This window comes from Eupeodes corollae, chromosome 1 (assembly GCF_945859685.1).
Source record: "Eupeodes corollae chromosome 1, idEupCoro1.1, whole genome shotgun sequence".
Taxonomy (NCBI): domain Eukaryota; kingdom Metazoa; phylum Arthropoda; class Insecta; order Diptera; family Syrphidae; genus Eupeodes; species Eupeodes corollae.
Window position 1 is genome coordinate 298,832,513 of NC_079147.1, and position 27,536 is coordinate 298,860,048.

At 35.6% G+C, this 27,536-nt stretch overlaps 1 protein-coding gene across 7 annotated transcripts in view; it reads right to left on the reverse strand.

The window, feature by feature from the left end:
- LOC129941348 (A-kinase anchor protein 9) overlaps nucleotides 1-27,536 on the reverse strand; it is a 97,188-nt gene that overhangs the window by 16,581 nt on the left and 53,071 nt on the right. For 3 of the 7 annotated variants that reach the window (XM_056049951.1, XM_056049946.1, XM_056049948.1), the window contains 7 exons: nucleotides 22,059-22,184; nucleotides 20,860-21,993; nucleotides 13,572-13,739; nucleotides 13,058-13,084; nucleotides 12,730-12,924; nucleotides 12,480-12,662; nucleotides 6,575-6,895 (listed from right to left, as the gene is read on the reverse strand). In XM_056049951.1, coding sequence (XP_055905926.1) covers nucleotides 6,575-6,895; nucleotides 12,480-12,662; nucleotides 12,730-12,924; nucleotides 13,058-13,084; nucleotides 13,572-13,739; nucleotides 20,860-21,993; nucleotides 22,059-22,184 — 2,154 coding nt within the window. The remainder of the gene's footprint in view (nucleotides 1-6,574; nucleotides 6,896-12,479; nucleotides 12,663-12,729; nucleotides 12,925-13,057; nucleotides 13,085-13,571; nucleotides 13,740-20,859; nucleotides 21,994-22,058; nucleotides 22,185-27,536) is intronic. The other 4 variants (XM_056049947.1, XM_056049952.1, XM_056049950.1 and 1 more) reach the window with 2 other exon arrangements.

Below are 27,536 nucleotides of genomic sequence, written 5' to 3' on the forward strand. Positions count from 1 at the left end.
TGGCTAAATCTCGGATGCGGGTGTTTTATGCGCTATGCTGCCACTGATACAGATCACTCTTGAATCGCTTTTGTCTGTTCTGTCGGTTTGTCGGAAATGAATTTATGGTACTCTTATGTAATCATTATGGTGGGTGGAATATGGGAACAAAAAGTGCACGTCTAAATTACACCCTCTTAAAGTCTACAGAAGGATATAGAGAAGGGTAAGTGTGTTTTTTTTTAATATAAACAACAACAAAAAAAAGGTGGAAATAAATAAAAACAAAAACATTGTTTATTAAATTTGTTAAATTTGGGTGAAATGAAATTGAAATTTTATGGTACCAAATCTTATAATTTAAAAGTGCGAGTTTATTTCCTTAAGGTTTACAATCAGAGTCAGTGTGAGGGTGTGGGGTTGATGAGATGAGGCGTGGATATTTATTTCTTTTATCTTAAAATAGATATCAGACAGGAAGAAGTACAGACTTCTGGTTAAGAATTATGTAGACCAAACTTTGAATGAAGGAATGCTACTTAATTTCTGTGAAAGACGCTTCTGGAGATAAGGAAGAAAAAGACTAAAAGCAATGAACTGTCTGCATTTCAGTCTTTGGTGGTTGGGTTTTGATGAAGGGTTCTGTTTTAGGTAAACAGTTAAGACATAAACACCAAGAGTGGTAAAGTGAAGGATCAAAGGGAAAACACTCAATCAAATTGGAACATTAACCTTTAGAACTTTATGTTGCTTTTGTTGACTCTTAGTTTGATAAAAGTGAGTGTTGACTGATCGAATTTTTTAGTTTTCAAAAGGATTTGAAGCGAAGAATTCAAGCAAAGAGGTGTTCTTTTGAAAAAAAGTACTAGGAATAAATGTAAGAACCGAAGTGGTAAGATTGAAAAAAAGTTAGTTTCCAACTTCACCTTTTTACCAAATTTAAGAAAATTGTTTTTTAATATATTTTTATAGTAAATATTTTATCTCGAAACAACAAAAAGAAAGCTGCTGTACGGAGACTTTTTGGACTGTCTATATAAGGATTTTTCACTTAAAAACAAATTCTTGAGTCTCATTTTGTATAAAAAGGTATTCCATGCACTTGGCCGTTTGCGTAAGTTAATGGCCATTTTTTAACAGGTTCTACCTGAAATAAGAATTTTGAAACCGTTTTTAATTTCTTTAAAGGATATTTCCTTCAGTTGGATAAGAAGTTTCGATCTCAAACTGTGTTAAAATTTTTGTTCACTAAGGTTTTTCAATTTCTCCTGAATCCTTTAAAGGTAAAACAACGCCTAAAAATGGTGGAACTTAAATTAAAAAAGGGGCTGGGATGCCACCCACACTGATAACTTCCTATCCCGTCTGTCAATTTGTGTTGCTTAAAAGTTTGTAGGTTTTCAAGAAATAGTTTAGTTTGAAAATCTAATTTAATTAAACAGATTTTTAGTCGAAAACAAATTTTTACCAATGTAGATTTTATTTTTTTATGAAAAAACGGACTGTTGAATTTTTATTAAAAAAAACTACTGAATATCAAAAACAATATTTTCTATGAAATAAAAATAGTTTGAAGACAACATTTTTAATTTTTTGAAAAGCTTTATGAGAAGAAAGTAAATTTTTACCAAGTTTTATTAATTTTTTTGTTTAAATTTTTATTTTTTATAAAAAACTGTCAATTAGATTTTTCTTAAAATTTTACTGAGTGTTGAAAACAAACGAGAGAGGGGGGGAGAGGTGTTCCCACTAAGGCACCTCTCCCTATCCAGACAGAAGCGGAGGAATTCCCGAGATAGAATCAACGGTGGCGTCTACAGTTCCAGTAAGATTGAACTACTTAGTGAACACCTTATAGGGCTTCTTCGACTTATTCGGAGCCAATGCTTATAAGGAGCGGTTTTATTCGGCTCACCATCCTTGGAGTTATACTTAGGATCTGGCCCTTGGAAGCAGAGGGTTTCAAGTTGATTGCCTATGCTGACGACGTTGCGATATCCGTATCTGGGAAGCACCCCCAAGTTCTCTCGGAACTCCTACAAAATGCCCTAAACAGGCTAATTAAATGGCTAAGCAATGTGGATTGGACGTCAACCCACACAAAACAGAATTAATACTCTTTTTGAGATAATATAAAATTCCTCAGATTAGCCCACCCAAGATTAGAGGAATACCATTAGGTTTTTCCGACCAAGCTAAATATTTGGGACTCATTTTAGACAAAAAACAAAATTGGAAGGCAAATATTGATGAAAGAGTAAAAACGGCTACTGTAGCGCTTTTGACTTGTAAAAAGGCCATAGGATCAAAATGGGGCTTCTCCCCAAAAATAACCCACTGGCTATACACTTCGGTAATCAGACCGATACTCATTAATGGAGCTGTCGTATGGTGGACCGCAATGGACAAGATGGTAAATCTAAATAAGCTCGCCAAAAACGGAACACTTCTGTCTCATGTTAGACAAAAACATAACATAGGAACACCACTTGCTACATGCAAATATCTTCTCAAGCAATATGCTCTAGAAACAACAAATGCTAGATGGTCACAAAGTACCACCTTCCTAGCAACCAAGCAAATATGGCCAAGTATTGACTTAAAACGGTCAAAAGGCTTGATATCACTGAGCAGACAAAGTATAAACTCTACAATTGGAGTAATAACGGGACACTGCCTCAAAGGAAGACATGCTCTGAGGCTTGGGGTCTACACAAATGACTTCTGTAGAAACTGCATGGACGAGGAGGAAGTGGAAACGGTCCAACACATTCTATGTACATGTCCAGCACACTCCATTAGAAGGAATAACTTTCTCGGTAATCCCTTCTTCGATAACACCAGTGAACTGGCAACTATTAACACAAAACGTCTCTCTAACTTTATTAAAAGTACGAAATGGTTTGGTCATTACTCTCCCATGAGTAACCTCATTAGTGGTAACACAATGGAGCCTTGAGGTCTATGTGCGTCAATGATATCTGTGCAGCCACTCCAACCTAACCTAACCTAGGATCTGGCCCTCCAGATTGGGGGTTGTGGCGTGGGGGGGCCTGGCCACGTAAAAGCTTTCATAGTTGCGAAGCAACAACAAGCCTCGAATACGGACGGATTTACTGTTGACAACGAACGCAAACGAATTAAAGACAACGAACTTCGGATCTGTACGTGGAATGTTAGGTCCCTCAACAGACCACGTGCGGCCGAAGAACTAGCGGAGGCCCTAGACCGCTATAAAGCAGACATCACTGCCATCCAGGAAATACGATGGGATGGGCCGGGAAAAAAGAGGATGAAAAACTGCGATATTTACTATGGTCACTGCTACCACGAAAACCAACAGCGCTTATTTCGATGCGGCTTCGTCATAAGACAAGAAGTCTTGAGCTATCATGACCATACGCATCAAGGCTAAATTCGGCAACATTAGCCTGATATGCGTGCACGCCCCCATAGAAGAGAAAGACGACAACACCAAAGATATGTTCTTCGAGCTCCTAGACAAAACATATGAGCACTGAGCAGTGTCCTAGCTACGTTATTAAAATTGTCCTGGGCGATTTTAATGCCTAGCTAGGAAAGGAAGACTTCTTTGGTGGAATAATCGGGAAGAACAGCCTAGTTGTCAGCACGACAACACTTCCTACAACGGATTCAGGCTCATAGATTTTGCTACGGGCGAAACGTCATGGTAGCCAGTACGCGTTTTCCACACCTCAACATCAACAAAGGAACTTGGACTTCTCCAGATCAATCTACCGTCAACCAGATTGACCATATTGCGATCGATGCCAGACACGCCTCCAGCATCATGGATGTAGGAACTTTCCGAGGAGCTAACATCGACTCGGACCACTACCTCGCTGTAGCCAAGGTAGCACTTCGGATTTCCAGACCCAAGGCAAAACAGAGAGGTTCTAGGAGAAGGTACAACATCGAACGGCTACAATCGCCAGAGATCGCCAAATCCTTCTTCGACCGAGTTACAAGTAACCTCTCTCGAAGGTCTCTGCCGCCAACACAAGGTATCGAAAACCAGTGGCAACATTGCCAAGATGCAATCAGAGAAGCCGCCTCTAATATGCTGGGTTTCAAACAGCCACCAACAAGGAACCCCTGGTTTGATGAGGAATGTCGGCAGGCAAATGCAGACAAACAACAGGCACGCAAAGCGGCGCTGCATAAGAGGACGAGAGCTACTCATGAGCTCTATGAGCAGAAGATGCTAGAGGATCCCCGACTTCTCAGAAGGAAAGGGAGAAGCGTGCAGTCGAAGATGCTGAAAAAATTCATATTACGGCAGATCCTGGAAAAACCCAAGTATACCAAATCAACACCCACCATCTTTTCATCGATTTCAAGGCCGCATATGATAGCATCTACAGGGACGAGCTGTATAGAGCCATGTCTCGTTTTGACATCCCTGCCAAACTCGTCCGTTTGTGCAGGATGACCATGGAGAATTCACGCTGCTCCATAAAGGTTGGAAACAACTTAACTCTACCTTTCGATGTCAAAAAAGGTTTTAGACAAGGCGATGCGCTGTCATGTGATTTTTTTAACATTGTAACACCAGCGTTGAGATAAAACGCAGAATAACTCTTGCTAACCGCTGTTTCTTTAGACCAAGAAAGCAATTCAGTGGTAATGTCCTCTCTTGATGGACCAAAATGTTACTATATAAGACCCTTATCATCCCCGTCCTGCTATACAATTGTAGCTTGCCTGAGAAGCGTTTTGAAGTCAAATATTTTGTTGGTAGTTTTTTCATTATCAACTAAAGGTAGTGAAGTATAGTTCCGAGTTTGAAATTCATGACACTTGTAAAACTAACTAGTTGCCTTGGTCGCAATGCACGTTCAAATATAAACAAACTACCCTTAAAGAACGTGCAGTCTCAGTAAAAGAACTTGTTTATTATAACCGAGATTATTCAACCTAAAAGTTTTTTAATTAAATCAAGTTAAGACTTTTCAAGACTGGTAGAACCTAGTTGGGCAAAACAAAACAAAAAGTGCTTAAGCATTCCTAAAAGTTCTCATCTTTTTCCTTACCGCATAGGCGCAGAGAAAAAGGTCGAGGTTTAATAGGAATTAATTAAAAAAATAAAATTGTTAAATTGTTTAAAAAGAAACATTTTAAGTTTTTGACATAGTTTCCAACTCTTACCAAAAATCCCCAAAATATGAAAATATTAACTTAAAAAAAAAACATTAATTATCTCACAAAATATGTATTGTTTTCAGAACTAGAGTATTTTTACCTAACAAAACAACTTATACTCAAAATTGTCCGAATGATAATTTCATTATAATCACATTTACAATTAAAAACACAAAAATAAATTGTGCCAACCTGTTTAAAAAAATATAGGACAAAAAAGACCTCCTTTGCTTATTTATAAATAAACATGAAAATGTCTTACAACTAACAACTACACATACTTCAAAAACATACCTCTATCAAAAATTTTAAGAAAAAAAAACTTTCGTTTCAGAACACTTCATGTCTAAATATCAAAAGATAAACAAATCCTGTCTGTGGAGTTTTCTAAACTCCCAAAAAGAATCCGGCTCCGGCGGCGCGTGCCTCATACTTTACATTACACATTCCAACATATAACATTTTATAAGTACACATAACAATCCTCCACCAAAGAACTCAAACTATTTGATCTTCCTTAAAACATACAAAATTCCGTGTTTCCAAGTTAGTCTATACAAGAAGGCAACACACAAAAACAAAACAGCCTGTGCTAATAAATTTCCTCTTCCTCGTTCTATTTTTAACACGCCTAGACAGCATTTCAAAAAACAAAACAAAAAACTGAAAAATGAAAATCCGTCGGAAAAAATTTTCAGTTTTTAAAATGGGTTGACAACAAAAAAACTTAACAAGGAAAAGATCTAATTGTTTTATTGGATGATGAGTTCAAAAAATCTTACCATGCCCGGAATTTGTTTTTACCGCGAAATCTGTCTCACGCTTTATTTTTTTGTATTTTAATTTGTCTGTCTGTTACAAAAATCAAGCTCAAAAATCACATTATTCAAAATTACTATCGAAACCGTTAATAAAGACAAAATTAATTCAATCAAAATCTATTTGGAAAAACTTGTATAAAAAGCCCAATCCCACACTCTACAACCGCAATGTTAGCGGCATAAAATCTATCTCACGACTAAAAGTTTCGAGACTTGAGAGCAATAAAATGATCTTTTGTGGTGTGGTTGTTGTGTGCGGCATCAGTTCCTCAAATCCCAACCCGAACTAAACCGCACCGAAGTATAACAAACTGACACCCTAAAGTGGAACACAACAAAGAATCAAAAAAAATAACACACAACATCAAATAAAATAAACTAAAAAGAGGAGCGAAGCTTATGATAAATAAATTATTATAAACATTTCTTTCTTTTTTTTTCTTAAGAAATAAAAGATTCAATTAGAAAAAGTTCGTTAAAGAGAATCGAGGACGAAGGCGACGCACGATGACGATGATGACGATGACGATGACGAGACGATATGTCTAACGGTTAAATTTAAATAATAATTTTTGCAATTTATAGTAAATATTTATAGACTAAAGACTTACCAAACAATTGGAGCGAATATTTGACACTTGCATCTCGAGATCACGTATCCGTTTGACTGCAGCCTCTTCCATGCGAGTGTGTTTGGAGAGTTTCTCCAATACACGCTGGAGACCTTCGATTGGCAGGGATTGGGCACGCGGTGAGGGATGAACAGGTGAGCCTTGTGGTGGCGAAACTAGTGCGCTAGCCATTGCAAGTGGTTTGCCTTGAACGGAAACATCTTCGATGGGATTGCTGTTGCACGACACAGACGATGATGAATGGTGAAGGCTTTCTAGGTTTTTGGTCTTTTGATCGAGTGTGCTTTCGATGTCGCGAAGCTGGAAATGAAATAATAATAAATTGGATCAATTAAATAACTGTCGAGTTATGATTTTTATATATCAATCAATCAATGCTACCTCAACTTTTCATTAAAAAATAGAAGAGTTCATCAAAAGAGGCCACAAGTCGATTCGTTGAATACAAATTATGAAATGTATGTTGATTCATTCTAAACATATGAAACTTGCCTTTAGGGTATTTTTGAAGGCTGAATTCAAAGAATGGTCTTAGAAGGAGGTCATAAAAATATTTATGTTCCAAGCATGTATTTTTTAGGGGGGAAGAAATCATGAGTTTCCCAATAAACAACTTGAGAAATTACTGAAAGGTTATAATACAAAAAACACATGTGAAATGCTTCAAGACCGAAGTGTTAAGTCTTGATGGTTAATAAAAAAAAGGCTTTGACTTAAACACTATAAAAAAGAGTAGTGGATCGTATTTAAAGACGTTCTAGCGCCATCTGTAGTCAAGAAAGAAATACGATTCCATCCGAAAAAAATGACATTTCACAAACTTTCTACTTCGAAAAATTTCGCCCTATTGTGAACTTTTTTTACGGGTGGAACGTCAAGTCTTTGAAAACTCTTTCTTTCACTCAAAATTTGGAGGCGGGCAAATGACTTTGGCGGAAAATGTAAGAAATTGTTATAAATAAAAACAAAATAATCGAAAATAATTCCTACTTTTTTATTTTCAAGGAGTAAGGAGTAAACCAACAAATGGAAGGCAATGCAATTACACCCCGACATCGCCAGAGGCTATTCGCAGGAAAATAAAGATATAAAGATTCAGAGATCTTCCAGTAAAGTGAAAAACTGAGTGGAAAAAGTACCTGTTCTTCTATTATTATAGAACCAAATTTATTAAAAAATGCTTCATAAGATTTGGAATGACCAGAAAAGATATGTGAGGAAAAAGGCGACGGAAAATAAAGCGAACCAATGACCAACCGGAGGTGGCCCTAATAAGGAATAAGCAGCCAACCCAGCTTTGCTGGACGGGGCACTGACTTGTCCCTGGGTTGAAGAAAATCTCCCTAAAGGCGGAGGAACTGCAGTTTGCGGTCAACGGAATGAAAGTCTGGTGGCGGATGAGCTTTTTAAGAAGGCCAACGGTAGCAGCAAGTAGCGTCTGTATTCCAGAGTGGGCGGCTACAAAAGGCGTCTGTTTTCCCATAGTGGGCGGCCTCAATCGGTTACATGTTCGACCATACAAAGGAAGGGTGTGCCTGTCGAATCTAAACTTATGTATGTTATTAATCTTATCTCGGAAAACACCATGGTGGAAGGGTATATGCTGTTACATGAAATGTGACAACAACTGGAAACGAGTCCCCAAGAGGTAACCTGTTTATGGATAGTCCTTCTACAGCTTCGGCTGCAGTAAACCGCACATCGGATTTGTCGGTGCGGCATCTTTCATGCAACAGCGTCAATCAAGACGCCATAATAATAAATGAATTGTCAACAATTATTAGAAGTCTTTTAAGAAATGCAATGGATACTTTTGGCTACGGTATACGTACAAAAATCGGAGCTTGGAACGTTCGATCCTTGTATGGCGAAGGAAGATACGAACAGCTAGAGCGAAATGCTTCGTCTTAAAATCAGTATCCTGGGCATTAGTGAAACAAAGTGGAGAGGAAGAGCTGAATACAGATCTGACACTGGACAAACGAGAATGCCGTATTCCGGAGAGGATGAAAGAGAGGGTGGCCAAAGACTGCATGGTGTTGGAATTATGTTAAACGAAGTAGCTAGGCGCAGTCTTATTTCCTGTCCGCCAATATCTGAAAGAATAATTACTGCAAGGTTCCGCTCAAAAATTCGCGACATCACAATCGTTCAGTGTTATGCCCCCACAAATGAAGCGACCGAAGAAGACAAAACCGCGTTCTACACTTATCTTAACTCGGTTTACAGCAGTGTTCCGAGAGCCGATATCATAATCGTCATGGGAGACTTCAACGCTCAAGTCGGTGCAGACAATTACGGTCTGGAACGAGTTATGGGAAAAAATGGCTTGGGGTCACGTAATGAAAATGGTGACATGCTTGTCGACTTTTGTAACGCAAATCGTCTGTAATTGGTGGGACTGTATTTAAACATAAGACGTGTAACAAAGTCACATAGGTACACCCAGTTGTTCATACCGAAAATCAAACTGATCACATCGTGATTCAGCAGCGATGGAGGAAGTCTATGTGTGATGTCCGAAATATAAGAAATGCCGATGTGGGAAGCGACCACCATTTGGTTGTCATGAGTCTCAAACTAAAAACCGCGGCTGTATTAGGACAATCGCAGAATGCAGCAAGAAGTCCAAAATTCAATACGAATGCTTTAAGTGATAGCAACATAAGTCGTAGCTATATCAACACCCTTAACTACAGAGCTTCGTCATTAAATGTGAGTGTTGACTCAGATGTTGACGAGATGTGGGGTGAAATTAAAAGTGTTTTTATAGAGGCTGGATCCGAGACTGTACCTAGGCGTACGAGCGTTAGTGACTCTTGGAATCGCCGAGACAGACGCTCAACGAAAGTCTTAATTGCGAAACGAATATCGGATTGCACACAAGATGATCTATCGTTGTGTGAGGCGTGACAGGAGGGTGAGGATAGATGGACTCGCTGATAATGCTGAAAACGCTGCAAGAAGAGGAGATATCCGAGGATTGTACCAAATAGCCATAGAAGTTGTCGGGATAGGACACTATTGGTATCAATTGAAGATCAACTTCGCAGGTGGAAGGATCACTTTTGTGCCCTTTTAATTGAGGACCCCGTTAAACAGAGTGCTGAAGTGCCCTAGCTTAACGAGATGCGCACATCCTGCAGGGGTATTGACATCGAACCCCCTTCAGTAGCGGAAATTGAAACAGCGATTAATCTCCTCAAAACAACAAAGCAGCCGGGCTTGTCGGAGTACCAGCGGAATTCCTGAAAGCTGATCCCGGCACAGCACCTAGTATCTTGCATCCGCTTATACAAACTGTTTGGGAAAACGAAATTTATCCCAGGAAATGGAAGGATGAAGTGATTGTTAAGGTGCCAAAAATAGGTGATGATGAACTGCAACAATTGGCGTGGTATTACCGTTTTGTACGTTTTCCCTAAGCTAATGGCAACTTTAATCCTCGAACGGATAAAGGCTTGAATTGAGACTACACTCAAGAGAAATCAGGCTGGCTTCCGGAGCGGAGGGTCGTGCGTTGACCATCAAAACCTTACGCATTGTTCTTGAGCAGTCTGCAGAATTTCAAACAACGCTAAACCTCATGTTTGTAGATTTTGAGAAGGCCTTTGACCGAGTTAACCGAGAATGTATATGGAGATCACTTCTTGGGATAGGAATTACGCCAAAAATTGTTGCCATTATAAAGGAGTTCTACAACAATACAAGGTGTGTCGTGTTGCATAATGGGCAGCTATCTGACTCTTTCGAAGTGCATCAAGGTGTGAGACAAGGGGATGTTTTATGGCCAATTTTTTTTCTGCTGGTGATAGATGATGTTCTGAAGGCCAGTTATTCAATGGAGAACGTTTTAAAGACATCAGAAAGCTCAAATGACAATGGATTGGTCACACACTGACGAAACCAAACGATGATATTGCGAAGCAGTTAATAGGGTTCGTTTGTTTTTCTCTTGAAAAATTACTCCTAACACACAAAAAATATTTAATAAAGTTTTTAAACTCAACAAATTGTCATTTTCATTCGAAAAGGTGTTGAAAATAATAATTTATTTTCAAAACTAGAGCATCGTAATTTTTTTCGGGGATTTCAGATATTTCGTTCAATTTGTATTTGTCTCTTCAATGAACGCTTCTTTTTTTCGAAATGTCACCACTAAATTAGTGGCACTAAATCGAAGTGAAATTTCATTCGGGTGGAACTCACAATAGCTTTTAAAATTCCCAATAATTTCTCAGGTAAAATATTTTCCGGTTGAAACTCACAATAGGGGTGCATAATTTTGACGTAATTTTTGGTGAGTGGAGGGACTTTACGTGAATAATATGAAGATTCTGGACACTCCAGTATCGAAAACTTTGCTTACTGAAATCTCCCTTCAAATTAAAATGGGACTCATCGATAATCATTATCGTCTGTATTGAAATTTCGTGACTGGATTTTTAATAACGACACTCTTCTAAGCGTAGAAGAATCACCCTTACTGTAATAGGTGTTTTTCTTATGGCTGAATCACAAACACGCTTCAGCTTCAGCTTCACCTGACGTTGCCGAGTTCAGCTATAGGAATTCAATGCATGCTATCACAATGGAGCTCGACCTCACGTTTCGTTTGACAATCGTAAGGAAAAGAACGTACGTAATGTGACTCCAAGCGGAAATTCTAGTTCAATTATCTGAACATTTGCTTTGTCTGACAGCTCAACAGCTGTAAAAAAATGTCAACAAATTAAATATTTGCTCTTTGGAGGGATAAAATAATAGAAATGTCATTCAAAGCAACCTCGAAGCAGGCCCACCGTAACGCCGAAGCTGAAGCGTGTTTGTGATTTGGCCATAAAGATCTTCGTGAAGTTTTCGTCTTAACTTTGAACCCAAAAGGAACACGTCCCTTTTCGACAGGTCTCGCGGTTAATTTTTAAGACTGAACTGAAATCCGGGAAGTTTTTTTTTAACCAGGTTGCAAATGGACTTTTTAACCAATAATGCGGGCGTTTCACCAAGTGATACACTGCAAAAATGTATAAATCATTACGATAATACAAAAACAGTGTTCAACAGCTTATGCAATTTTTTGAATCGGCCACTTAGCAATGATGATTTGTTTTAGGACCTTATTTTTTTAACAAGACCAGCCCCTGTACGAAATTTAAAATATTATTTTTTACATGAGATTCGAGAGTTTAAAAACTATCCCACCCCAAACCCATTTTTATTCATGAAACAAAGCTTCGATGGCCCAGCAAAAATTATTAAAAACAAAATTTTGCATTGCACTTGCCATAAAATATTTAACAGTTTTAATAATTAAACTCTAGTAAAACCAATACAGGTTAGGTAAGGTTAAAGTGGCTGTCCGTTATGGAGTAAGGCACACATAGCCCAGTTTAATGGCCCATTGTGATACCACATGAATTTTGAGGGTTTCTGCTAAGCTCAATGAAACCAGTTGGAGTCCCTTACCAAACGTGGGAGGCTGATTAATTTAATATGATTGAGAAAGAGGTGGTGAAGAACTGTTTCCTGCTCTCCCACATCCATGTAGCTTTTGCAAAAGTCATTTCAGAATACGCATAGCCGCGTGGAGTGCTTCCCTATTAGACAGTGTCCGGTTATGACACCGATTATTGAGCTTATATGCGATCTGCTTAGAGATAGCAAGCAACTTGATCGCTTTTTCTTGACCTGATACGTGGTGAGGTTATTCCACCTTGTGTTTGACTTCTTCATAGTGTCTTGCATTGGAAATAGTTTAAATACAGAGGCTAGACTTGAAATTTATCGAATTTGATAACAAGAAGACAAAGATAGCAAAATTCCAGTCCTGACTTCTGGCTAGTTCTACTCCGTACTTTTCTTTACAAATTTAATTTCATCTTACCTGCTCAACTATTTGATCCATAAACACACCCTGCTCCAATGAAGGGCGGGTATTCTGTAACTTCTCCTCTAATTGCCTTATTTTTTCCTGATAACCTTGATCGATTTCCTTTTGCAAGCTCTGAACTTCCTTCTGAAGAGTGTCATTAGATCGATTTTGTGATCCAATATATGTTTCAAGTTCCTATAAAGTAAAAAGTATTTCAGTTTAAAAAAAAATCATTTCCTCTTAAGATCTATTTTAGTCTTACCTGAATTTTCTCTCCCAGACAATGTTCATTGAGCGCCTTCGTCTCTACCTGTGTTTCCAATTCAGAAATAATCTCACGCAAAACAAAAATCTTATCAATGGAAGCTTTTAATTCAACTTCGAATTTATCTTTTTTTGTTGAGCATTCTGTGAGTTTGTGGGTGAGATCTTTGATTTGTTGTTCCAAATTATCCACCTGACAATGATAATTAGAAAATTTATTATAAATGCCATCAATTCAAATAAATACTAAAGAACTACAACAAAAAACTTAGAAAAACGTTTTTGAAAAAGAAAAAAACATTAAAAACCAAACAAATCGAACTTACAGTATTCCGAAAAATATTTTTGTATTTCTGAAATTTGCGTGAATGAAAATGATGAGGGGGAAGATGAGGGATAGATGAGATGTAAATTAATGCGTATATTTTTTTTAGAGGGAATAGTAGAAAGTTTTTAGGATTTGGTTTTTGTTTTTTCAAAAGACAAACAAAGTGTGTTTTTTATGAGTTAATGGAAAAAAAAAGATCAAAAGTGTAGATGGATTTTTATGAAGTGATTAACGATATTACAAATTTGTTGTTATTGTTTGTTTATTTAAGGCAGCGTGTAAGAGAAAAACAGAAAATAATTAAGTTATTTAAGGTGAGCTAAGTTAATAAGGCATTTGATTAAGAGCGATATGATACATTTGACTTTTGTGATTTTTTTCAAAACCAACAAAGTTCATTTAATTAAAATAGAAATAAAATAAAAAACTAATCAAAATCAGTGAATCTAATGAAAACCCTTTACTATCCTAGTGTTGTTGTTTGTATGTCTCTTTTTTAAATTGTTACTCACCTCTTTTGAGGCATTCTCAAAGGAATTCCTCTCCTTTTCTTTATCACGAATTAATGTTTTTAATTTTTCAATTTCACGTAAAAATTCATCGCGTTCTAATTCACGTTCAGCAGCTTGATCCTCGAGGAATTGACGAGTTGCTTTAAGTTGTTTGTCAGCGGTATCGATCTGTTGAATTGTTGTATGTTTGATAAAATGGTAACAAGAGATTGAGAGAAGGGGGATATTTTTGTGTCTAAGATTTTGTTTATATTTTAAGAGAAATTAAAAATAAATCTAACAACCTCCATGAATTGTAGAAATTAAGAAAAACTAAATTAAAAGAGTTTAAAGGAGCAATTGCTTTCTTTTAATTTAGACCTATTTCACATGATGCTTGTAAGATATTTAACCATCACCAAATACAAATTAAATTTTAACTAAGAAATTAAAATGTACCACAGTCAAAGGAAATCAGGATTTTTTAAAATTTATTGTAAACAAAAATATTATGTATGTAATATGTATGCATTTATGTAATTAAATGTTTAATGGCAAATAAAAAGAACCCTTAGAGGTTTTCAGCTACATTTTAGAGTTTTTTTTCAAAGAGATAAAGTCGCTTCCTAAGACTACTAGACTTTTATTTAAGTTTTCAAGACTTATACAAATAAAAAGGACTTTGACAGAAAAGGATTGAGTTTACAGGACTTTCGCTTTAAAACCATAAATAAGTAGCCAAAGTGTCGAATCATATAATGAACAAGTTAATATATGTTTTCAGATGATTAGTCAATTCGAATGGTGGTGGGGTGTTGTAGGATCTGGGGGCTTATGCTGCAACTTTTCCTACACACCAAGTGTTTACTTTACCTCCTCGTGGTAACAACCGGATACTGGTTATATCTTTAAATAAATCTTGCGAAATATAAAAGCGTGGGTGCAAAATGGGGGAAAAAACACCTTATCAACGGCCCAACAAATTTGGAGGTTATTGCAAAGGACTAACAACCCCTCCACGGTGAAAAACTTGAAAGTTATAAGAGAGATACCAGCCTCGGATAATTAACCAACTCTTATGGTAATCAGACTCGGAACGACAACGGACTACGCAATGAGAGTTTGTATCTGGAATGTAAGAACCCTCTACACTCCAGGTGCAACTCAGAAACTTGAATCTGTCCTCTCGCCGTATAAGGCAGATATTACTGCGATCCAAGGAATACGATGGATAGGATCAGGGACAATGAAGAGAAAGAATTGCGACATTTATTATAGCTGTCATCAAAGATTGCATATATTTGGATGCGGATTCATCGTTGGAAATCGGCTAAGATCGAAAGTCATGGATTTCAAACCAATAAGTCATCGCCTGGCTGTGATCCGCATCAAGGCCACATTACAGAACATGAGTATAGTATGTACACACGGATGATGCTGAGGAGTCTAGCTAGGAGGATTTCTACGACCTCCTGGATAGAGCCTACGGAGCCTGTCTAGAGTACGAAGTCAAAATCGTACTCGGAGACTTCAATGCAAAAATCGGGAAGGAAGACAACTTTGGCAGATTAGTTGGAAAGCACAGCCTTAACGAAAAAACAACAGATAACGGCTTCCGACTAATCGACTTTGCTGCAGCTCGTAATACGGTGATAAGTAGCACTAGGTTTCCACGACGGACGATCTACACAGGAACCTGGCGATCTCCGGATGGTAGAACCACCAACCAAATCGACCATGTCCTAATCGGCGCAAGGCACGCATCCAACATCCTGAACGTGCGCACTTTCCTAGAACAAATGTCGACTCTGACCACTTTCTGGTAGTGGCTAAGTTTAGAGCTCGAATATCAGACGACAAAAAAACACGTGCGGCCCAAAGAAAGAAGTTCAACATCGGTTGCCTTAGCACATTGGAGAGTGCCAGAGACTACAGTGAGTGCCTGAGCGAGCGACTCTCCGCCGCCTTCCTCCCAAATACTACAGACGTCAACACATTGTGGAACCACTATCGCGAAATAATAAAAAATGTAGCCGAGACCACTCTAGTTTACCAGCCACTCCCGAAAAAGAACCCGTGGTATGATGATGAGTGCGTGATATTGAAAGAGAGACGGAAAATGCACGTGTGCAGATGCTGCAACGGAATACAAGAGCAGCAAGGGAAGAGTACCGCACGAAAAGAAGAAATGAGAAAAAGACCCTGCGAAGGCAGAAAAGAGCATCCGCAGTTTCTCAGCTCAAAGATCTAGAGGAGTCTCGGGCCAAGAACAACACCCGACGTTTCTTTAAAACGTCGAAGCAATTAGCTTCTGGTTTGAGAACCGGGACACAAGCTCTTCGAAACAGTGAAGGAAAGAGGTAGAAAGAGCCATCCAAAAGCTAAAAAATAACAAGTCCTCCGGGTCGGATGGCATACCCGCGGAACTCTTTAAACAAGGAGGAAGTGTTTTGATTAACTGAATGCACCAGGTCATCACCAAAGTGTGTTAGGAAGAATGCATACCCACTGACTGGTCGATAAGCTCCATATGCCCCATCTACAAAAAAGGTGACCCGATGTTATGCAAAAACTACCGTGGCATATCCCTGCTTAATGTTGCATACAAAATCCTATCCAACGTACTGTGTGAGCGTCTTAAACCTTTCTGCAACACAAAAATCGGCACGTAACAGTGTGGCTTTAAGCCAGGCAGAACAAAGGTAGACCAAATATTCAGACTGAGGCAGATGCTGGAAAAGACCAACGAATTTCAAGTCGAAACCCACCATCTTTTCATGGACTTTAAAGCTGCTTATGATAGCATCCACCGCCAAGAGCTTTTGATGGCGATGTCTGAAATGGGTAAAAGCTCATCTGAGTTATTTCAAACTTGCGCAGGGTTTAGACAAGGAGATGCGTTGGCATGTGACTTCTTCAACATAGTCCTGGAGCAGATAGTGCGTAAGGCAGGTGTGAGCACGGAGGGCACTATCCTTAACAAATCCACCCAGCTCCTAGGCTTTGCTGACGACATAGACATAATCGGTCGATACAAGAGAGCTGTGCTTGAGGCCTTCACAGCGATTGAAGAACAGGCGAAACTAGTTGGTCTTGAAGTGAATGAGGACAAAAAAAAAGTACATGTTATCAACAAACAAAGCAACATCTGTCCACCGCCTAGGACAAAACGTCACTGTTGGTAGCAGGAATTTCGAGGTAGTTAAGGAGTTCACCTACCTTGGAACAAATATCAATCCCACTAAGGACACCTTAGTGGAGATCCGAAGAAGAATTACCATAGCGAACCGCTGCTGCTTCCGTTTGGCCAAACAGCTGGGTTCAAAACTCCTCACTCGAAACACTAGTCCTACTCTACGGCGCCGAGTGCTGGACGATAAGCAAAAAAGGGGAATTGATACTGCGCACTTTCGAAAGAAAAATTCCTCTACGTATTTTTGGTCCCGTATGAGACGATGGCGAATGGAGAAAAAGATACAACCGAGAACTGTATGAGCTGTACCAAGATGTGGATGTAGTCCAGAAGGCCAAGAAAAGACGACTACATTGGCTCGGCCACATCGAGTAAATGGACGACAACGCTCCAGCCAAGAAAGTCTTCTCAGCCCAGCCCCCAGGTTCAAGACGACAAGGAAGACCGAACCTACGGTACAAGGACCAAGTGACTGCGGATGCCAAAACGCTTGGTCTCGCTGACTTGAGAGTGTATGCTAGGGATCGTTCACGATGGAAGACTGCAGTATCTCGAGCTGAGACCCTTCATGGATTGTGAGCCGGATAAGTAAGTAAGTAAGTCAATTCGAATAAACTGAAATGTAATTTATTTTTTGAGAAAAGCATATTTTGAACTACCAGTTCTGGAAATGAAGTTATAACTAAATTAGTGATGGGTACCTCATACATGAGGCAATACAAAATGTCGCATACACCACTCTGAAATGTCCCATCACCTCAAACCAAAAAAATATATTACCTCACACCTCACCATAAAAGCAACAAAAAATACTTATTTCTTTTACTCTCTCGACTTCAGAAAAAGAACTATTCGTACTTCTCTCTCATTCTCACTTGTTCTTGTCGTTGTCGATAAACGACGACGGAGACTGATGATATGAAGAATGAAGTTGGGTCTTGAGTGTATGAGGAAATGCCACGCAGGCACGCACTCACTACATTAGTGCATTCTCTCTCCCATCAAACCAATAGCAATAGGATCAGAATGAGGAAGAGGACGATTGCCTTAAAATGAAAGAATGTGTGAAGTTTTGTATTATGATTATGAATGCTATTTACTCAAATGTCCCATTCGAACAAAATTCGTGACATTGTCACAGTGAGATATGACTGAGTCATTTTCACAGGTTGTGACTTGTGACATTGTTGCAGGTTGTGACATTTGAAGTGCTTTATTTGTTTTGCCGAGAGAAAATGAGGAGAGATAATGAGGAGAACATACTATAATGTATTATGTAACAAATAATGAAGATGAGTATGCAGAATTGCAGATAAATCATCCTCCAAACTGGTTGAGTGGGTTTCTTATTTTATAGTATATTATGGTTTTTACCTTTTTTGTTCAAGTTATTTATGGTTTTTGTTTTAGTTATTAAAATAAAATTTTAACCTAAAAAATATTTTATTGTTCTTTAACCTTTACATTTAAACATTTATTTTTTTAAACCTCTTTTTTAATAATGAATTTGAAGCCTTGTTTTTGTTAAAATAAATAAACTACCAACAAAAATTTACTCATATGTTCGTTTTATTTAAATTTCATGATCATCAGAATTGAAGAAATATCATTGAAAAATTGAATGTTTTTTTATTGAAAATGTCCCTTTAAAATAGGTTTGTCCTATGGGACATTTGAGGTGGGACAAAGTACCAACTCTTTAAGAAAAATGAGTACCTCATACAAACTCACTTTAAATTCGTGTCCTACCCATCACTAAACTAAATTGATTTTTCAATAAATTCATGGTTAACAGCACTGTGAGACAAGTTGAACCTTCTTGTTGGAACCAAATATCGTAGATATTTAGCTGATTAATTTTTGGATGAATTGCCAAACCTTACTGCACATTAATTTCAACATAGTTTGACGTTCTCAGCTGTCAAATCATAGCTAAAAAACACCCTTTATAAGAAAAATGTTATGAATTTGTGTCGTTTATATTTATGGAAAATCATTTTGTTTAGTGAAAGCATTGAAGGGAAGCGAGGGAATTAAGAAGTTGAAATGGATTCAATGAAAAAAAATAAGTCTAACACTTTTATTACAACAAATATTCTATTTAAAAGATGATGGGTTAAAAGGTTCAAAGCACCTACCCTAATTTTCCCTTTTTTGTAAGAAACTGCTCTTTTAATTCTGATCATAGAACGGATTTAAACACTTTCTTTTTTTTAATCAATTTTTATATTCATATTCATATTCATATTCATATTCATATTCATATTCATATTCATATTCATATTCATATTCATATTCATATTTATATTCATATTCATATTCATATTCATATTCATATTCATATTCATATTCATATTCATATTCATATTCATATTCATATTCATATTCATATTCATATTCATATTCATATTCATATTCATATTCATATTCATATTCATATTCATATTCATATTCATATTCATATTCATATTCATATTCATATTCATATTCATATTCATATTCATATTCATATTCATATTCATATTCATATTCATATTCATATTCATATTCATATTCATATTCATATTCATATTCATATTCATATTCATATTCATATTCATATTCATATTCATATTCATATTCATATTCATATTCATATTCATATTCATATTCATATTCATATTCATATTCATATTCATATTCATATTCATATTCATATTCATATTCATATTCATATTCATATTCATATTCATATTCATATTCATATTCATATTCATATTCATATTCATATTCATATTCATATTCATATTCATATTCATATTCATATTCATATTCATATTCATATTCATATTCATATTCATATTCATATTCATATTCATATTCATATTCATATTCATATTCATATTCATATTCATATTCATATTCATATTCATATTCATATTCATATTCATATTCATATTCATATTCATATTCATATTCATATTCATATTCATATTCATATTCATATTCATATTCATATTCATATTCATATTCATATTCATATTCATATTCATATTCATATTCATATTCATATTCATATTCATATTCATATTCATATTCATATTCATATTCATATTCATATTCATATTCATATTCATATTCATATTCATATTCATATTCATATTCATATTCATATTCATATTCATATTCATATTCATATTCATATTCATATTCATATTCATATTCATATTCATATTCATATTCATATTCATATTCATATTCATATTCATATTCATATTCATATTCATATTCATATTCATATTCATATTCATATTCATATTCATATTCATATTCATATTCATATTCATATTCATATTCATATTCATATTCATATTCATATTCATATTCATATTCATATTCATATTCATATTCATATTCATATTCATATTCATATTCATATTCATATTCATATTCATATTCATATTCGTATTCATATTCATAATTATATTCATATTCATATTCATATTCATATTCATATTCATATTCATATTCATATTCATATTCATATTCATATTCATATTCATATTCATATTCATATTCATATTCATATTCATATTCATATTCATATTCATATTCATATTCATATTCATATTCATATTCATATTCATATTCATATTCATATTCATATTCATATTCATATTCATATTCATATTCATATTCATATTCATATTCATATTCATATTCATATTCATATTCATATTCATATTCATATTCATATTCATATTCATATTCATATTCATATTCATATTCATATTCATATTCATATTCATATTCATATTCATATTCATATTCATATTCATATTCATATTCATATTCATATTCATATTCATATTCATATTCATATTCATATTCATATTCTTATATTCAATTAAAAGCATTATTTACAATTTGTATCAATTCGAAAATATGAAGTTCGTATGTTTTCGATGAACATGCATTTGTATATTACGAGTATTGATCAGTGAACGAAAAGGCACATTAAAAAAAATATCTTACAATTTGTTTGTACAAAATATACATACATATATAATACAACATTGAAATATACAACAAGCATCAAACATTTGAAATATAAATAATTTTAAAAACAAAACTTACCTGCGACTGCAAGTCATCACGATCTCTTTTGCCATTTTCCACAACCTTATCACCTTCCCGACAGAAATCTTCAATCATTTGTAGAAGTGTCGATGTTGCATTGTTAGATTGTTGAGTTGGACTGCTTAGAATATGACGGGCTTTTTCCTGCAGTTGGATAAATGATGTCGTGGGTTTCTCATCTTCAATTCTTTGTGGGCTTTTTATCAAACCCAATCCGTAACCTTGATAATCTTCACGTAAATCCATATTTTGAAGCTGATCTCTGAGCTGAATTACTTGAGCACTAAGTTCTTTATTTCGCTGTATGGCCAATTCTAGTTCGTGTTGCATCCGAGATCTTTCATTCTCGGCCTTAACCAAACGATTCTTGAACTCGTGGAATTGGAAATTCAATTCACTAGCAGCAATGGATGAACTGAAGTCGTCAAGAGATTCGTTTAATGCATGAACACGATTAAGGTCTGGCGGCAGGGATAGAAGAAGCTGTTGGCTAGTAGCTTTTTTGCTCTGCCATATGTTTTCGTTGAATGAACTCGCCCTCACAAACGAATAGTTCTTCATGCCATCCTCTTCGCAGCTATCGACTTTCTCAGCTCCACTCGATTCGCTGGCCTTGCGTTCGTTCTTCTTTTGGATTTCTTCAGAGAGCTCGAGCAGAAAAACTGCTTCAGATTTCAAACGCTCCAGGCATTCATTCAAATCGAAGTCATCCACCAAATCGGCTGAATTCGATATACCCACCGATTTGGACGAAACGTAACTAATCAAATGCGGATCATCAACGACATCAAGTAGACCCGAAACATCAGGAGCGAAACGAACTCTCTTCGAAAGCATCGAACAATTATTCAACTGGGAGTTATTAAGATCATGGTCATCGCCGCCGCCGTCTATTGTCCGATTTGCCATGATCCTTTGGACCTCATCAAGTAAAGTTGCATTGAGATCATCTTCACAGTTATTGACACTTCTCATGAGCTCAGCAAGAATTAACCGCAAGGTCTTTGATAACTCCCTCAATCCATCTCGTTCAGAGACAATCTGATCGAAGTCTCGACTGAGATCGAATGCAGAATTCCGCTTAACCTTTCGGTTGTATTGTTTTTCAAATTCAGTCTTTAGTCGCGACATCTAAAAAAAGGACACAAAGATAAGTATAACTTGGAAAAGATAGTGTCATATTTAAGGTGACTTACCTCTTCTTCATGTTTAATCTGCAGTTGGGCTATCTCTAGTTGACTTTTTGCCGTGAACTTTTCCCGAAGCAAAATTAACTCTGGTGGCCAATTGTGATCGTCGGTTGTTGTCTCTGATAAAAGAGCCTGAAAAAGAGTAGAAAAGAAATTAATTAATAAAATAATCTGTCTTATCTGGGAAAATGATGAAATTAAGTTAATGGAAATTGAGATATGAGTCTTATTCGTTTTTCAAAGTAATAAATATAAAACCTTATCTCTTTGGGGGTTAATTTTAATGAAATGGAAAAGCTTATTTATTTATAATGGACCCTCACTCAGTTGAATTTCCATGAAAATTAATTGAAATCTCTTTTTTTTTTTAAATAGATGAGAATTTTCAACTCTAAAAGAAGATTTTTCGATGGCACCAGTTGTGGGTATTTTATTTTCTTTATTCTGACGTGCGTCTTCTGAAAGGCGGGCATCTGTTCCATTCGAAATTGAAAGTAAGGTCGACTCGCGGTGGTAATTGCTTTATTTTTATAAATACTTCAATGCGAGATCATGGTCAAGTTGGAATAATGTTGTTGTTTTTTATTTACATATATTTTTAAGTCTTTGTTTTTGTTGGCAAGAAAATGTTTTTGTCTAATATTGTGGCTTTTAAGAGCAATTTATCAAAAGATAATTTCTTGACTATTTATTGAATTATTGATCGTTTTAAATTATTTAAAAGTATTATTTATTGGAAAGATGAATATCTAAATTAATGTGAGTTTGAAGTCAATTCAATTAGGATAACAGAAGAGTTTATGGTCTAAAATTGATATTTTGAAACAAATTCAATATTTTAAAGGCCAAAACATGAAAACAATTGATCCATTTAAAATTTGAACCTTCACCAGAGCCTCTGGGAAGCCTTCACCAGTGAAACTTTTTTGATTTTCTTCCCTTTTTTATTAATTACACAAAAGTACGTGTCAAGAATGTTTAATATTTATTTATTAATACACATAAATTAATGTACTTCATTTCTATTCCTACGAGCTGACCAACTTATTGAGACATTTGGACTAATTTATTCTAATTGAAACATCAATTTGGGCCAACAAACGACAAAATGATAAAATGACCAATATACAAATCAATTAGAAATAATTTATTCCATTCAAATGGTCGATCTTGGTTCTTCATTATGGCGCCCGCGACCGCCCCCATCAGCGCCGGAACGATGTCGATCAATTATCTTGATTGTGAAATCTCACAAACGTCACGTAGAGTGAAAATTAGAGTTAATTTTCAACACTGCATTCGCATTGACAAAGAAACGTCAAACTAGACGTTCATAGTCATTTTTTAAACAACAATTAAAAAACAAGACCTTTTTTAAAAACTGATATAAGCAGATGTTTCCCTGGGGCTGGGCTATAATGGATTATGGTACATTAGAATTTAAGTTCAGAGTTATTTATGTATTCCCTCAATTTATCATCAAAAAAAAAAGAAGAAAACTTAGAAGCCATCTTCTTCGTCGTCGTCTTTTTCAGTGTTGACAGCATTTTGAAGTCGTATTTTTATAAAATTTAGCTTGAAGGGCAACGACGAGATTTTGAATTTAAAAATAAAATGTGGGGGAGTTTCACGTTCCTTTACTTCGTTCGTTCTGATTAAAATTGAAATGATTTTGCCTTAACATTGTGGGACTAATTTCGTTTTTGAAAAATGTGTGTGTTTTAAAATGTTTCAAAAAAATAAAACTATTTTATTGTCGTCTGACCTTAGAAATTTTTAACAATGATGTAAAAAAAGATTAACATTTTTGAAAGTTTTCAGCTGAGTTTTATGGGACGTAAGTTTTTTAATGTAAATATTTATGTCAAAGTCGTTTTAGCTTGAAATTCCTCCGTACTTTTTTTATACGTGTATTTTTTCTTCATTTTGTCTTTAAAGTATTTGATGCATTTTGTTTTTCGATACGGTTTTGAAAAACAAAACATAAATAAATAATGTTTTGTCTGATTTCGAAGGGTGTAACATGTTATTGATGGATGTTGTTTATGCTTCATGTAACACAAAAACAAAAACCATTAAAATTATGACGCATATGGTTCGTTTGCATTTGTAAGTTGAGATTTTGAATCAGTGTTTTGTTCCAAGAAAATCAGGTCAACTGGAATTTAAATTTGTTTGTAAACAAGGATATGGACGAGGGTCCGATAAACTTTTACGACTTATTTATGTCCATAAGTGTTTTTTGTACAGAAGTAACATATTTCATTCAGGGTGTGACGAAATTATGTAATTTTTTAATTGAAAATTGTCTTCTGGTCTAACCGTTTGTTTACAAACAAAAATTTAAAAGACGAATTTTGATTTATGTGAAACATTAGTCAGTATTTTTGTATTTATTTGTTTTGGAAGCGGAAGTAAATTTTTCTGGCAAATTGGTTTTGAAACGGAATTTTTGACAATAATTACTTTTGTTTGTAAATTTGTTGCTTGTGTGATTAGATTAGATTAAGATTAAGATTCATTTATTTAACACAGTTTTGACATTTTGTTTTGTTACAATTTTTAAATGAATGAAATGACAATGGCGAAATTTGCCGTCTGTCGGAGGGACCTTTATAATAGTATCTACTAGGTTCATATATGTAACTTAAATATTCTAAATAAATTCCGTAATAATTAGTCTTCTATAATTTAGAGCTACATTGCAGTATTTATATATTGCTTCCCAATTCGGTCCATTAAGTAGTTCCTTGAGTTCATCTAGGGTTAAAGATGGTTTTTGGAAATACTGCATCCTCCAGTTTCTCAATATTGGACAAATACCCATGAAATGAAACGTGTCTTCTCTAGCATGTTGATTACATAGTGTGCAGTAATTGGTTTCGCTATTGTTAAAAGACGTTCCATTCAAGTTGAGGAGTTCCCCTCTTGCTCTAAACAACAACGATATTTTTCTGCAGCTATTCGAGTCTTTGAAATAATTATTTTCGTTGAGGTTATGGACTAGAGTTGGGTATATGAGTCGGTTTTCTGATTCTAGTGCTTTTTTCGTGTAGTTTTCTGTGTTTTATATCTAATTCTCTTATTATAGCATACATTTGATTTCTGAGTTCTAATGGTCTTTCAATGTTTACATCCAAAGGTGAGTCGACTGATTCAGCTAGTTCTTTCCCTTTTTGTATAAAGGGATGATTCCTTCTGATAGCATACAATCCTAGAACGTGTTGCAGCCTTTCTTGACTATACGTCGAGATAACTTTTATGATGTAGTCAACATGTAGTTTCAGAGTGCATATATAAAGAGTGGCTAGTCCCGTTTCGAGATGAAGCACATAATTTGGAGTATTTTTAGGAAGCTGAAATACTTTTTTGATGAAGAATCTTTGTAGTTTTTGACTTTCTCGAATTCTTGAAAGCCCCACACCTGAGCTCCATAGCACATCATTGAACGTAGAACCCCTTCATATACCTTGTATTTAGCTGAATTCGGTACATCTTTCTTTCTCAATAGGAGATTCCAACTAATATTAATGGCATTTTTCGTTGTGATAAGTTTTGAAGAGAGATGTTGTTTCATATTGAAGGTTGGAGCTACATCGATTCCAAGGTACTTGTAGGTTTTGACTACTTCAATATTATCTCTACCGCAATACCATTTCTCTCTTTGTGAGCATCGTCCTCTCGAACAGCCTGCTACCATAATTTTAGATTTATCAAGGTTGATGATAAGGTTCCAGGAATTACAATATTCGTTTAGCTTATTAATCATCAGCTGTAAACTTTCAGGTGATTCAGCTAGTAAAATCAGTTCATCAGCTTAAAGGAGACATTTTATACCTTTGTCAGCTATGTTTATTCCGGCAGGTAAACAGGATGTTACATCGTCTATGAAAAGGACAAACAGCATGGCACTTGGTAAACATCCTTGTTTTAAACCAGTTTTGGTTTCAAACCATTCCGATGCTTTTGTTCCATCCCATACTGCTGATTTTGATCCGTTGTACAGTTCCTTTATTATCCTTAGCATTTTTGTCGACATTCCCAGTTGATTTAATTTAAAATATAGCGCTTTTCTATCTATAGTGTCGAAGGCTGCCTTGAAGTCTACAAAGAAAATATATAATTTACGTTGACGGAGTTGGAAATCCTGGATAATTGTATTTATCACAAAGATATTATCAGTAGTCGAAAAACCAGAGCGGAAACCTGATTGATATACACTGAGATGTCTGTTTTCATCTACCCAATTTGTTATACGAGAAAGTAACACTCCTGTAAATATTTTTGCTATAGCATTTGTAAACGAGATACCTCTATAAGGACCATTTGGGTCTCCTTTTTTATATATGGGAAATACTAGAGCTTCTTTGAAAGAGTTAGGTACTTGGGCCGTATTAAAAATGTAGTTAAAACTTTCACACATTTTCTGGAGAAATTGTATTGGTGCATTTTTATAAAATTCAGTTGAAACACGATCTGGTCCTGGGGCTTTGCCTGTTTTTGCTTGTTGGACTATCACAATTATCTCATCCAACGATATATCTGCATCAAGAATTTGGTTTTCTACAAATGGTTCTGCATACTGTATAGGGATATTCAATGTATTTTGTTGCTTGTGTGATTAATGGATTTATGTTTCATTTAGATTTTGACATCAGATCCCTTTAAAGACTTCACAAAATACATTACCTGCCGTATTTATGAAACCTGCACCAATTACCAGGGCCGGACAAAGCATATGTGCAAGGTGTGCAAATGCACAGGGCGCAGAATTATGGGGGCGCATTACCAGGAGCAAGAAAATGTAATCTGATATCTTGCGTATACAAATATGTACTACTAATTGCCATTTTTTAACCATATCAGAATCATAAGGGTCAGAGCGAGCAGGTTTTCTAATTGCACACTGTGTAAGAGTTAAGTGCCTAATTTTAGGAGATGAAATTTGTAATTGAATGCAAAAGGAGCATAGAGTTCAAGAATTAAAGAGGGATGATTCTATGTGGAGTCCAAGTGTTCTTGCGCAGGCAGTTTGTTTGTTTTTTTTTTGTTTTTTTTTTGAAAGTTAATGATTGTTGTGACGGCTACTGATAATGTATATCTAGTCTGGTGCAGAATTGTTTTTTCGCTTTGTTGGTAAATTAAGATTAAATAAATAGCTATCAATTTTTAATAAAAGTTACGTATCTTGTGACAAGACCGTAATGTGACTGACTCAGTTTTTAGACAAGCTTGAATTACAGGAAATTTTAATAAATAACTGTCAAAGCCAAAGTTATGGTAATGGTTCGAATTTGACAGGAAAAGAAGCGGGTGTTCAGAATCGAATTCGAACCCTGGAACCAAGAGCATTTTCGTTCCATGTTGCCCGTATTCCTTAAATTTAGTGGTTAATGACGCTGCTCGGTGCTCATTTTACGTTTGTTTGTATATTTTTTTTTTCAAGTTCCACAACGAGATAGGATATTTCTAAGAAAAACATTC